Source organism: Hemicordylus capensis, chromosome 5 (genome assembly GCF_027244095.1).
Source record: "Hemicordylus capensis ecotype Gifberg chromosome 5, rHemCap1.1.pri, whole genome shotgun sequence".
Lineage (NCBI taxonomy): Eukaryota > Metazoa > Chordata > Lepidosauria > Squamata > Cordylidae > Hemicordylus > Hemicordylus capensis.
In genome coordinates, this window is record NC_069661.1 from 165938450 (window position 1) to 165951461 (window position 13012).

At 39.6% G+C, this 13012-nt stretch overlaps 1 protein-coding gene across 10 annotated transcripts in view; it reads left to right on the forward strand.

Annotated features, from left to right (window-relative positions):
* POT1 (protection of telomeres 1) overlaps positions 1 to 13012 on the forward strand; it is a 138922-nt gene that overhangs the window by 77329 nt on the left and 48581 nt on the right. For 7 of the 10 annotated variants that reach the window (XR_008308063.1, XM_053253347.1, XM_053253348.1 and 4 more), the window contains 2 exons: positions 2913 to 3043; positions 8087 to 8377. Coding sequence is in view for 9 of the 10 variants with exons in the window: in XM_053253347.1 (XP_053109322.1) it covers positions 2913 to 3043; positions 8087 to 8377 (422 nt within the window). In the remaining variant the exon portion in view is untranslated. The remainder of the gene's footprint in view (positions 1 to 2912; positions 3044 to 8086; positions 8378 to 13012) is intronic. The other 3 variants (XM_053253351.1, XM_053253352.1, XM_053253355.1) reach the window with 1 other exon arrangement.

The following is a 13012-nucleotide window of genomic DNA, read 5'->3' on the forward strand; positions in this document are numbered from 1 at the left end:
ATTGTTTGAGGGTGAAGAAGCCAGCGTGTTTTCCTCCTTGTTAAACTGTGACAGGGCAACTGATAATTATTGGAAGTGAAATGTTGGTGTTACTGGGAATTGAGTCATTTTTTACTTGCTTTACACACATTTACAAATTAGTTTGTCCACCACTTCAGGTCCCAGTGTGGCCGCTGTGGCCAGTATGGAAGCACAGTTTCCTGCCTCAGGAAACACAGCCAATTTGAGGTGATGAGAGAGGAAATTGTAAACTGTCTTGAAAAACTAAAAATAATAAATCACCAGCGCCAGATGGCATCCACTCAAGAATTATGAAGGAGCTCAGAAATGAAATTGTTGATCTCCTAGCAAAAATATGAAGCTTGTCCCTACAACCAGGCTCTGTACCATAGGACTGGAAAGTAGCTAATGTAACTCCAATTTTCAAAAAGGGATCCAGGGGAGATCTGGGAAACTACAGTCTGATTATCTTAACTTGTGCTGGGTAAATTGATGGGAAACATACTTAAGGACAATATCGTTAAACATATAGAAGAACAAGCCTTGCTGAAGGAGAACCAGCATGGTTTCTGAAAGGGCAAATCTTGCCTCACTGAGCTTTTGGAGTTCTTTGAGAGTGTCAGCAGACATGTAGATAAAGGTAATCCAGTTGACCCAGTATACTTGAACTTCCAAAAAGCTTTTGACAAAGTTCCACACCAAAGGCTTTTACGTAAACTTAGCAGTCATGGGATAAAGGGACAGGTTCATGTGTGGATTGGTAACTGGTTGAAGGACAGGAAATAGGGTAGGAATAAATGGACAGTTTTCACAACGGAGGGTAGTAAGAAGTGGGGTCCCCAGGGATCTGTACTGGGACCAGTGTTGTTGTTCATAAATGATCTAGAAGTTGGGTTACGCAGCAGAGTGGCCAAATTTGCACTAAATACTAAACTATTTAGGGTAGTGAAATCCAAAACAGATTGTGAGGCTCCAGAACGATCTCTCCAAAGTGGGTGAGTGGGTGACAAAATGGCAAATGCGGTTCAAAGTAAGCAAGTGTAAAATGATGCATATTGGGGCAAAAAACAAAACAAAACCCAACTTCACATATGTACCGATGGGGTCTGAGCTGTCAGTGGAGAGATCTTGGGGGAGAGATCTTGGGATTGTGGACAGCTTGTTGAGTGTCAACTGAGTGCACTGCAGCTGTGAAAAAAGGCCAATTCCATGCTAGGGATAATTAGGAAGGGGGCTGAAAATAAAAATGCTAATATTATAATGTCATACAAATCTATGGTGTGGTCACAGTTGGAGTACTCCATACATTTTTGCTTACCATATCTTAAGAAGGACATTGTAGAACTGGAAAAGGTGCAGAAGAGGGCAACCAAGATGATCAGGGGCCCAGAGCACCTTTCTTATGAGGCAAGGCTACAGCATTTGGGGCTTTTAGTTTGGAAAAGAGGTGACATAATTGAGGTGTATAAAATTATGCATGGAGTAGAGAGAGTGGGTAGAGATAAATTTCCCCCCTCTCTCCCAACACTAGAGCCAGGGGTCATTCCATGAAACTGAAGGCCAGGACATTTAGGACCAACAAAAGGAAGTGCTTTTTCACACAGCGCATAATTAATCTGTGAATCTTCTGTCACGTGATATGCTGATTTCCACTAGCTTTATGGCTTTAGAAGGGCCTTAGACAGATTCACAGAGGACAGGTCTCATCAGCGGCTACTAGTCTGATGACATTAGGCCACCTCCAGCCTCAGAGGCAAGATGCTGCTAAATACCAGTTGCAGGAGAACAGCAGCAAGAGAGGAGGCATGCCCTCACCTCTTGCCTGTGGGCTTCTCAGGAGCATCTGGTGGGCCATTGTGTGGGGGAAAAATGCTGGACTAGATAGGCCTTGGACCTGATCCAGCAGGACTGTTTTTATGTTCTTCGTATCTTTTGTCCTGTGATCTGAGAAGGCTATCCCGCTCTCCCCTGAATCATCCAGGCTGCAGCCTCTGTAAAATTCTTTAGATCCTGTGTGTACTGAAAATGTTATAGAACATAGAATCGGCTGGGGGAAATGTAGTAAGAGTTGTGCACAATTTATCAACTGTTAGCACTGCTAATCAAGTTTGATTTTTTCAGCCCTCATTACAAGTTGTTATCCTTGCACATGGGCCATAGTTCACTGGCCTGAGCACATGGTTTGCATGCAGATGGTCCTGAGTTTATTCTCTGGGCTCTCCAGTTAAATATGTGATGGAAAAGACATTTGCCTAAGATTTTTTAGAGCTGCTGTCAGTCAGAGTAGACAGTACTGGATTAGGTGGTCTGACTGACTAAGCATAAGGTATGATGCTTAGGTTTTGCACCAACATTTTTTAGCTGATGTGCTCTTTAGAAGATGATTTTCACCTCCCTCCACCACAACCCAAACATGATTGTTTATGGCTAAGCAAAAGAAACAGATTGAGAGAACAAACACTGACAGATGTGGATTTCAGCATGTCCCACAAGCAAGCATTCTTGTCACAGAACAATGATAGGATGGGTTGGCTGACTATTGAACTTGCTGCCTTGTCTTTAATTTGAATATTTCTTTTTGCCTTTGCCCTTCAGGATTAAATTTTAATGTTCATAATTTTATATCAGTTTCAGTCCAGTTCACACATCTGCCTACATGTCACAGATGAAATAACTGAGCCGTCATGAATTTTGTAACAGAGTTTGGTGCAAAGCTGCAGAATTTCTGACTAGTAGATCTTAAGAAATAATATTCATTTGCTAAAGATATAGACTCCTGTAGGCTAGTCCCCTATGTTTAGTTTAATAAAACTCAGTTGACTTTAGGGAAGGGATGGTAAAGAATATGATCCTTGCAAATTAAAACATTCCTTGTAAAAATGCTTTGCCTTCCTCTTTTTGATACTTTACAGATTATTGTTCATTGGTAACCATTGTGGACCAATCCAATGCCAAGCTGATATGCACACTTTTTAATGCAAACAGAGATGCCCTTCCACAAATCTACAAAAATGGCGACATTGTTAGATTTCACAGAATAAAGGTAATCTTTAGTACATATTCTGTTTGTGGGGACAGTGTTTTATTGTACTGTGCTCAAAGTGAACAAAGTTTCTCCTCTCAGTGTTTTTAAAAAGGACCTGAAAACATACCTGTTCAGCCAGCCTTTTAGTTGATAGTTTAGGCTTTATCATTTTTATCTGTATTGTAAAATTGTTTTAATTGCGTCAATGTTTTAATGGTTTTTAGATTGTGAACCACCCAGGGACTTTTTTGTATGGGGCGGTACAGAAATGTAATAAATAAATAAATAAATGACGCTCTCATTGTAGGTAGCAAAAAAGAACAACTTCTATTTAGTGGTGATCCCCTACCCCCCAACTATAAGAGAATTTGCACTATAATCACCAAGCGGAAGGAAGTTAATGAAACTTAAAATCACATTTAAAATACTGGGCATCATTTCAGATTTGCAGTTTTCCATGAGTGCTTAGAAAAGAATCTGGTGATTAGAAAGAGCTGGCATTGGATTTGTCAAGGATAAATATGCCAGACTAATTTCATCTCCTTTTTGGACAGTTTCTATTTTAGTAAATCATGGCAATATGGTAGAAATAGTATGTCAAATGCTTTCCTGAAATCCAGATAAAGTCTCACACAATATCTTCATCGACAAGTTGGTAAAATGTGGGCTACATGATGCTATTGTTAAGTAGATCTGGTTCACAGCTGGTTGATCAGTGACTCCATGTCATCCTGTAAGGAGTTATCAAGTGGAGTTGCACAGCGCTCTGTCCTAGGTCCTGTGCTGTTCAACATTTTCATAATGTTTTGGAGGACGGAGTAGAGGGAATGTGTATCAAATTTGCAGATGACACAAAGCTGATGGGGATGGCTTATACCTTAAAAGATAAGAGTTGAAATTCAAACTGATTTGGACTGAGTTGAATATTGAGCCAAAACCAACGAGATGAAGTTCAGTGGAAACAAATGCAACATTCTGCATTTGCGTAAGAAAAAGAGGATGGAAGGAGGCCTATGTGACAACAGTACATGTGAAAAGGTGTCTTGGTAGTGTCTTAGTGGACAAGGTGCACAAAAACCAGCAAGGAGATGTAGCTGCTTTTTAAAAAAAATCTATTGCAATCTGAGGCTGCATTAACAGAGAAATAGTGTCCATGTTATGAGAAACAATCCACCCTTTTATGTGCTGGTCAGACCTCACTTGGAATACTGAGCCCCACATGTTTAAGGAGAACATTGATAAACTGAAATGGTTTCAGAAGAAAGCAACAAAGATGATGAGGAGCCTGGAAGCCAAGTCCTATGAGGAATGGTTGAAGGAACTGGTTATGCTTATCCTGGAGAAGAGAGGACTAAGGGTAGCAGCCTTCAAGTATCTGAAGGGCTGTCTAGTAGAAGAGGGAGTGAACTTGTTCTCTGCTTCTGTAGAGGGCAGGACTAAAACCAATGGTTTGAAATTACAAAAAACAAAAGACCAGAATCAGGCTAGATATGAGGAAGACTTGTTGGACAGTACAGCATTCTGCTTCATGCAGCTGTAGGCTGTTGTTTGCTAGAAGCTTTCAAAGAGAGGCAGGACAGCCGTCTGTCAGGAATGCTGTAGTAGTTGCTTCCACTGAGCAGGGGGTTGGTCCAGAAGACCTTCAAGTCCCTGCCAGCTCTTAACATGTTATTATTCTACTGAAGCTCAACACTCCCTCTTATATTGTAATATTTAATCTGCTTGCAACTGCTGTACCAGTTTTGTTACTCCACAAACATTTGATTTAGGTCAGGCAATGCTATTTAGTGAGTTGTTACGCTTTATTAGTCTGTCCTGTTAATGTTCACATATGTTCCGTTTAACAAATCTACTAGAAGCAAAATACGTGCTATACTAAGTGAGGTCATCACTTTACTTCAATCTTCCTCTTTGTTCCATTAAGAGCATGTAGGGAGAAGGAAAATATTTGCCAACTCCACGATGTTCCAAAACATGTGGGTTTGGTCTCTTCAGGGCACTTAAAGCTATGCAAGTAGCTCAAAGCCGTTTATCTGAGAATCCAATTTAACTGTGGTCAGGGTTCAACTAGCAGGCAAATTTAGAATAGTAAAAGTTTAATTAAGCTACTTAAACATTATAGTTTTAAGCTACCTAAGTAAACAATTTTCCTGCTTATCAGTGCCTAAAGGTTACATGCAGAATATGTATCCCATTGTTTCAGCTGATTTATATACTTCCAAGACAAAATATCTTTGTGTAATAATAGAATATCATCCTATGCTGCTATTAGAAATTCTGTTGCAAAAAATTATCATGCAGTGATGTTTAAAATTCACTCACTCCTTGAGTGAGTGAGTGAGTGAGTGAATGAATTCATTACAATCTTTGATCAGATACACTTGCACAACGACATAATATTACAATCACGTAGGAATACTGTCTCACAAACAATGTGCTTCTACTCAACAGCTGTTTGAGAAATTTATCTAGGTAGAGCAAGATATTAACAGTTGATAATTTTTACAGCTACCACACAAAATTTAGCAACATTGTAGGTTATAGGTTTCCTATCTGATAGAAGGAATATGGAATAAAATCTAACTTAGGCCCAGTAAGCATATATACAGGAGAACCTCATTACTAGTAAGTATATGTCCTGCCAAAATGAGCACATGGAGAACCTCATTCCTCATGGGGAGTTTTTGTTCCTTGCCTATTACCATGAGGAATGGAACTGCAAGTAATGAGACATTATTGCTTTGGGGAAAGGAGGTTAGGTTCTAAAGCGGAGGGAAAACACAAAAAAGGGTGCCCCCCCCAAGTGAAATAATTTATTGTGGCGTGCTCTTCAGGGTCTGTATGTGCCCCCAAATCACAAGGAAACGTCCATTTTTAAAAAGAAAGGAGCCACAAAATGGTGGGTGGAAGTGAAATCTGTGGTCACTTCTGGCCCTCTAGGAACTGCGTATATATGGGTTTTAACCCTTTCATATCCGTGGATACTGAAAATGGGTGTCAATGAGACACCCTGTGGATATGCAGAACTGCAAATAGCGAGACTCTCCTTTTATATGAAGCTCTCTCTTTTTTTTTTTGTCCCATTCTTTCCTGTTGCCTTGCTTTTTGTGCCCCTTATTTCCTGTTATTTTTTCAACACCTACTAGTTTGATTCACATTGCAAATAGCAGCAACTAATATGGCTTTAGGAGCAGACATCTGTTGGCTTCTATTTCTAAATATCTCACTTTCTCCACCATATCTTAATAGTGTCCAAATTTATGTAATGCATACATTATGTCACTGGGTGCCACTGTGGTGCTTTTGTGGTAGGTGATTCTTCCTCCCTCATCATTCATTTCCATCATTCTTTGTGTTAAAGGAGGACAAACAATTCTCATTCTTTGGAAGGAGATCAAATGTTTATTATACAAATAAGCCACAGTGGGGAAGAAGCCATGGCTTTAAGGACAGCCCTGCTGGATCAGGCCCCAGGCCTAGCTAGTCCAGCATCCTGTTTCCCACAGTGGCTCATCAGATGCTTTAATGTATATAATTCTGATCACATAATTTGTAATGTTTGGGTACAGAATTTCGACTGGAGGGAAGGAGGCACAAACAACAGCAGCTTTTCTGTGCAGAAATAGTAATATTTCATTGTGTAAGGTGCTTGAAATACTGTGGAAATGGGTGGGGTAGGGAAATGAAAAACAAAAGTATTGTGGGGTAGGTTTCAAATTCCACCTAGGGTATATGGCAGAATTTGGAATCTTATTGCAACAAATGAATACATAAAGCTGATGAAATCAGACTTTCCTTCTATTTGGATTGTATGTACTCTTGAGCGGTAATACAATATATTGCTGAAGTCAGCTGAAGGACCAAAGGACACCCATTTATCACAGCTTTAAACTATCTGTTATTGATGTTCACTTGCTGCATCAGAGATTGGGAGTAGAGGGAAGAGTTTATTTTTCCTAAAGAATATTAACTTTGAAATTGCTGCCCATTCCGGATAACATTTTTGTTTTTGTTTTTCTTTTCTTTTGAAGCCTAAGGACAGAAATTAAAATTTTCTGCTCAGATTTTTTAAATACAAGCTATCATGCCTAGTTCCTTCAATAAACCACTTATTGTACTACAGCAACTTGCCATTATACAAAATATACTACAAAATGAGCCTTTATGCATTGAAGTATTACAAGTTGTTACAAAAATCATGATGCCAGGGAAATACAAAAATGTGTTAGATCAAAATTATCCATAGTGTTTTCTTTAGCCTTAGAACACTGTCCTGAACATAGCATACTTTTCATTATCTTTTAGCAAAAGCAACTTATCCTGCAGAGAATATCCCATCTTTGAAGCCATTAACGGATGGCTATACTTCGCACAGATGTCTTTATAAAGCTATCACATTCAAATATAAAATGGATAAGATCTTCATTAGACTGGAGATCTTGTCCAGTTATGTCATTTGCTGCACATGTGAGAAATGTATGATACAGCTAATTTCTTTTGTGAAAGCAAGTCAAGTTTCCATTCTTGAAGAAACCACAACCTGGTCCACACTAAAATTCCAATAAGACAGTAGTGTTTTAATTAGGGTCACACATGTTTAGCTTAAGGTAAATATTAATGTCTGACTGTGTGGGTTTCATTCTAGCTGATGCAATTCAAGCATGTTTGATAATGGAGTACCTTGCCAATCCTTTATGTTGAAAGTCAAAAGTTGGGTTTTTCAAATTCATGAATGGTTCAAATAAATACTTGCTTTAAAAAATATATATTTTCTATTCCAGTGTGGCTAACATTTCATGTTCTCATTTCTTCTAATGTGTATGCATTTTTCTTTATATATTTGCATAGTTAATATACTGGACATCATCCAGACTTAATTGTGATTAAAAACCATTGAAAGCAGTTAGACAAGATGTTTATGACTAACTTAAGTCCTATTAATTTTAATAGGATTTAGTCATAACTAACTTAATGTGGGTACTGCCCATTATATGCTACCTTTTCTAGATAGCTACAAATAATAGTAAGCATCTTTCATATAACTATTTTGTTCTTGTTTAGATCAGAGAGTTCAGTGACCAGATGCAAGGAATTAACAGTAGTGGTTTTTCAGCACTTACATTTGATGGCACTGTAGGAGCGCCAGTGGTACCTCGATCATCTAGCAAATTATTCACATTTACAGATGAAGATAAGAAAACAGTAGAAGACCTGCGCATTTGGGTGGCAAGTAAACTTTCAAACTCTGCACCAGCAGCAAAACTCTCTGGCATCCAGCCACCAGTGTTTTTTGAACTCACTTGCCAACTAGTAGGGAAAGCAAAAGTGGATGGATCTTCCTATCTTCTCAAGGTTTGTTCATTTTTCAAACATATTTTAATTTGAAAGCTCTTGTGCTATCTTGCACTACGCAGGATATCCTGCACTGAGGCAGGATATCCTCTTTAAGCTACCATAGCTTTCCTCCCTTGGATTTCCCTGTGTTACATAATTGATACATCTGAGAACAAAAGAAATCCTTGTTAACAAAACAAATTTACTTTCTGTTACTAGAGGTTTTATAGTCTTACCATGGTCAAAATCCTATGCTGATTTGTACATCTCTGCTAATTTTGCATATTGTATTTGCGGATTCTGTCTTTCGACATTTTGGATGTTTATGGCAGTGAACAAAGGAAAGGGAAGAATATGGAAACTGAGATTTGATAGTCACCATTATTCTAATAGTTTGTTTTTATTTATTTATATCCTACCTATTTTGTCCCCATTGTCGAATCCTATAGGTGATTAGGAACAAAGTTAATAACCATGCAATAGAAAAACAGCCTAGCCACACTCAGGGACATATTTGCACAGAGCGCTTCCAGGAGAAGGAGGGATCGGCAAAAAAGGTGTCCCATCCTCCCTGTGCGCAAGCATGGGAATTAATCAGCAGCACATGTGCTTATTTTGACTGCTTGCATACAGCATTTTCATTGCATGCACACAGCATTAATCCGGATATTGTTGTAAGCTTCCTCAAGCAGTAGTGCACTGGAGGGGTGGGGCATAAATATTTTAAATAATAAATATCAGCCAGTGAACATATGTTCAAAATACATATGTGTGAAACAGTGATCATAAATTACAGAGGTTTCACAGTAACACATAACACGTGGAAGATTTTTTTTTTCATGGAGGCAATACGTAGCTGCAAGTCTGACAACTCAATTACACAGAAATATCATGTAGTACAGCATTGCTAGGATTAGATCACTTCTGATGGTAGATTTTGAATGTTTCCCATGTATAAAATGCCCTGCATATAAACAAAACCTATCACATCTGGTAGATTTTCCATATGCAGAAATGTGGGTTGTTTTTTTAAAAGTCAAACAACATTCAAACATACAGTTCATTCACGTGCACTCTGAAATATTGCTGTCAAAGATAGATTATTATGGTAAGTCATGAAACTGTGGAACATTAAGTTTCATCTAAAGAAGAATAATTCTGACTAAGCACCATGACATCAATAGAGACAAGTTAGTCATGAATCTCATTCATTTAAATGGGAATGAGTCAGAATTCACTTTATTTGTATACAGCTCATTGAATAGTACACATACTTGTGTGAATCACTTTTAAGACCGCAAGTAGAGGAAAAAGCAGCCATAACAATCATGGGCACAATCCACCTCTGTCTCACAACTTCCTTGAAATAAATGGAATTGTGTAAGAACTGACCTTGCACAACTTGTCTGTTTTCATGTGTGGCTTGCACAGGAACTGAGGTGGACTATGCCTTGTGTCCTTCTATTTTATTTAAGCAGCATTGGTGCAAGGAGTACTAATAATTAGGGAAAGTGCATGTAATGGGATTTTGATTTTATGACGGTTAAAGCACAATGTCATAGATGGGAGAATGAAAGATAAGGTTTGTATATGAACTACTTACTATAAGCACCAAATGTTTTGACAAACTAAGTAAAAAATTAATATATCACTCTGCTCTTAAAAGCTGGTGAATTGCGTAGCTTAAGTATACATATCACCTTTCTTTTCCTTTTAAACACAATATATTAAAAACTGGTTTTATCACTAGGCAGGCAAGATATAAGAACAGTTTCAATTGTTTTAAAACTTTTAAATATTCTGTATGTTCTACTTACCACTCAATTAATTCATATTTGGTGGAATCCAAAGGGCCATCTAGTTTGTTCCCATGGAGATATGTCAGGCTTCCTTCTTCTCTATTAAGAGGTGTGTCAACTACCATCCTCTGTGTCTTTAAGTTTTTGCTCAAGTGGGGGAAATCAGCATCAAATGGTGCAGACCTGTGAACAGCAATAAAAATACATTGAGAGCTGTGCAGTACAGGCAGCCACAGCATGAACGCACTGGAAAGAAAGAGGGTGGAGACGTGTCTTTGAAAACAAAAAGTTGCTTTATTGAAGGGTAAAGGAAATGAAACAAGTTGTTCTAGTAAGAACTAATCGGCCTACTTTCCTTTCACTATCTCTACAACTGGACTAAATTTGTTTCAAATCAAGGTCCACAAGCTAGATCTCTTTTGCCTCAAATGTTCATGTGTCTGCCATCTTGGATTGGGGTGGATGACATAATTACAACCATTGAGGTATCCCTGTGTGTCACTCATTACAACTGTACCAAATCTGGTTCAAATTGGTTAGACAGTCGTCAGGTTAGTGCACATGCTCCTCAAAAGTGGATGACACTTGGATTAGGGTGGATGACATCACAAACTACACCATTGGGGAATCCCTCTGTAGATTTGCTACAGCTGTAGCAAATTTGGTTCAGATTGGACAAGCGATTCACAAATTAGCCCACTTGTGCCTCAAAAGTTTACACATCCACCATCTTGATTTGAGGTGGATGACATCATCACAAACTACGCTATTGAGGTGTCCCTGAGTGGCACTCACTACAACTGTACCTAATTTGGTTCAAATTGGTTAGACAATCCACAGGTTAGCCCACTTGCACCTCAAACATTCATGTGTCCACCATCTTGGATTGGGTAGATGACATTATCACAAACCATTGAGGTTTTCCCATGTGCCCCTACAGCTGTAGCAAATTTGGTTCAAATTGGTTAGGTGGTTCACAAGTTAGCCCACTGGTCCCTCAAATGTTTACGTGTCTGCCATTTAGAATCGGGTTGCATGATATCATCACAAACTGGTGATTCTCTTTATTTAGCAGGGGGAGAGTAACTGGCCTTATCCACTCCCAGCACAGTACCTCCAGTGACTGTTGCTTGTGTCTATCCTGTGTTTCTTTTTAGATTGTGAGCCCTTTGGGGACAGGGATCCATCTTATTTATTTATTATTTCTCTGTGTAAGCCGCCCTGAGCCATTTTTTGGAAGGCCAGTATAGAAAGCAAACAAACAAACAAACGAAGTATGCTGTTGAGGTGTCCCTATGTGTCCCTGCAACTGTACTCAATTTGATTCATATTGGTCCAGGAGTTGCAAAGTTGTTAGGGGCAGGGAGGACCACACACATGGACACATGAAATGCTGGGTAATCTCATAAGCCTACTGGAAAGAAGGCCAAAAAATGGTTGGTTAGACTTCACTAGGAATGGGGATAGAAAAGGAAAGCCATGTGCCATATCTACCTAGATCTCTCTGGTGGAAATCCTTTTCTGCAGGGAGCTCAAGCACAGAGCAAGCTCATAGGCATACCTGGGCAGCGTGCGATGGCAATGTGCATGCAGGCATACGGGCAGCAAGTGTGGCAGATGCGAAAGCAGCAGCAAAAGCATGATCCCTGAAGCAAAAGCGTGATTCCAAAAGGAAAGGCGTGATCCCATGTTTGAAGGGGGTTCTTATAGGCAAAAGCATATCCTGAGACAAGGGGGAGATTGACACATGGTCCCCATCAGGAGTTTTCCTGATGACTTCAGCAATTCCTGCTCCTAATAAGTTGTGAATATTTATTTATTTTATTTATTGTTGCATTTGTATACCGCCTTTCATTAAAATAATCCCAAGGCGCTTTACACAAAAATAAAACAAGATAATAAAAATGACAATTAAAATATTAAGTTAAAATATAAAACAAATCTGACTAAAATCATTTAAGATACAAGCATAAAAAGTGTACAAAATACCAAGAAGCAACGGTAGATACAATCATATAAAGGCCTGGGTAAAAAGCCAAGATTTAACACACTTTCTAAAAACTGTGATGGAGACCAAGTAGCGAATAGCCACTGGGAGAGCATTCCAGAGTCTGGGGGCAGCAACGGAGAAGGCCCTGTCCCGCGTGTATGACAACCCAGCCTCCCTCATTGTCGGCACCCAAAGCAGAGCCCCCTCAGATGACCTCATCAAGCGGGCAGCAACCTTTGGGAGCAGGTGGTCCCTCAGTTATTCCGGGCCCACAGCATTAAGGGCTTTAAAGGTCAAAACCAGCACCTTGAATTGGACCAGGAAACAAACTGGTAGCCAGTGCAGCTCTTTCAAAATAGGTGTGATGTGCTCCCACCGGGCAACTCCAGATAAAACCCTAGCTGTCGCATTTTGAACTAGCTGAAGTTTTCAGATATTCTTCAAGGGCAGCCCCACGTAGAGCATGTTACAGTAATCCAGCCGTGACGTGACTAAGGCATGGGTAACTGGCCAGATCTGCCTTCTCGAGAAAGGGATGCAGCTGGTACACTAGCTGAAGCCATGCAAAGGCACCCCTGGCCAACTTCCTCTACCTGATCTTCCAAAAACAGAGCCGGGGCCAAGCTACATACTTGCTCCTTCATGGGGAGTGCAACCCCATCCAAATCCGGTAAAATCTCCTCATCCTGATTGGCTCTCCTACTGACCAACATTACCTCCATCTTGTCTGGATTCAGTCTCAGTTTATTAGCCCACATCCAATCCATCATGGCCTCCAGCCCCTGATTCAGGACATCCACTGCCTCCCTAGGATCAGGTGACAAGGGGAGATAGAGCTGAGTGTCATCTGCATATTGCTGACAA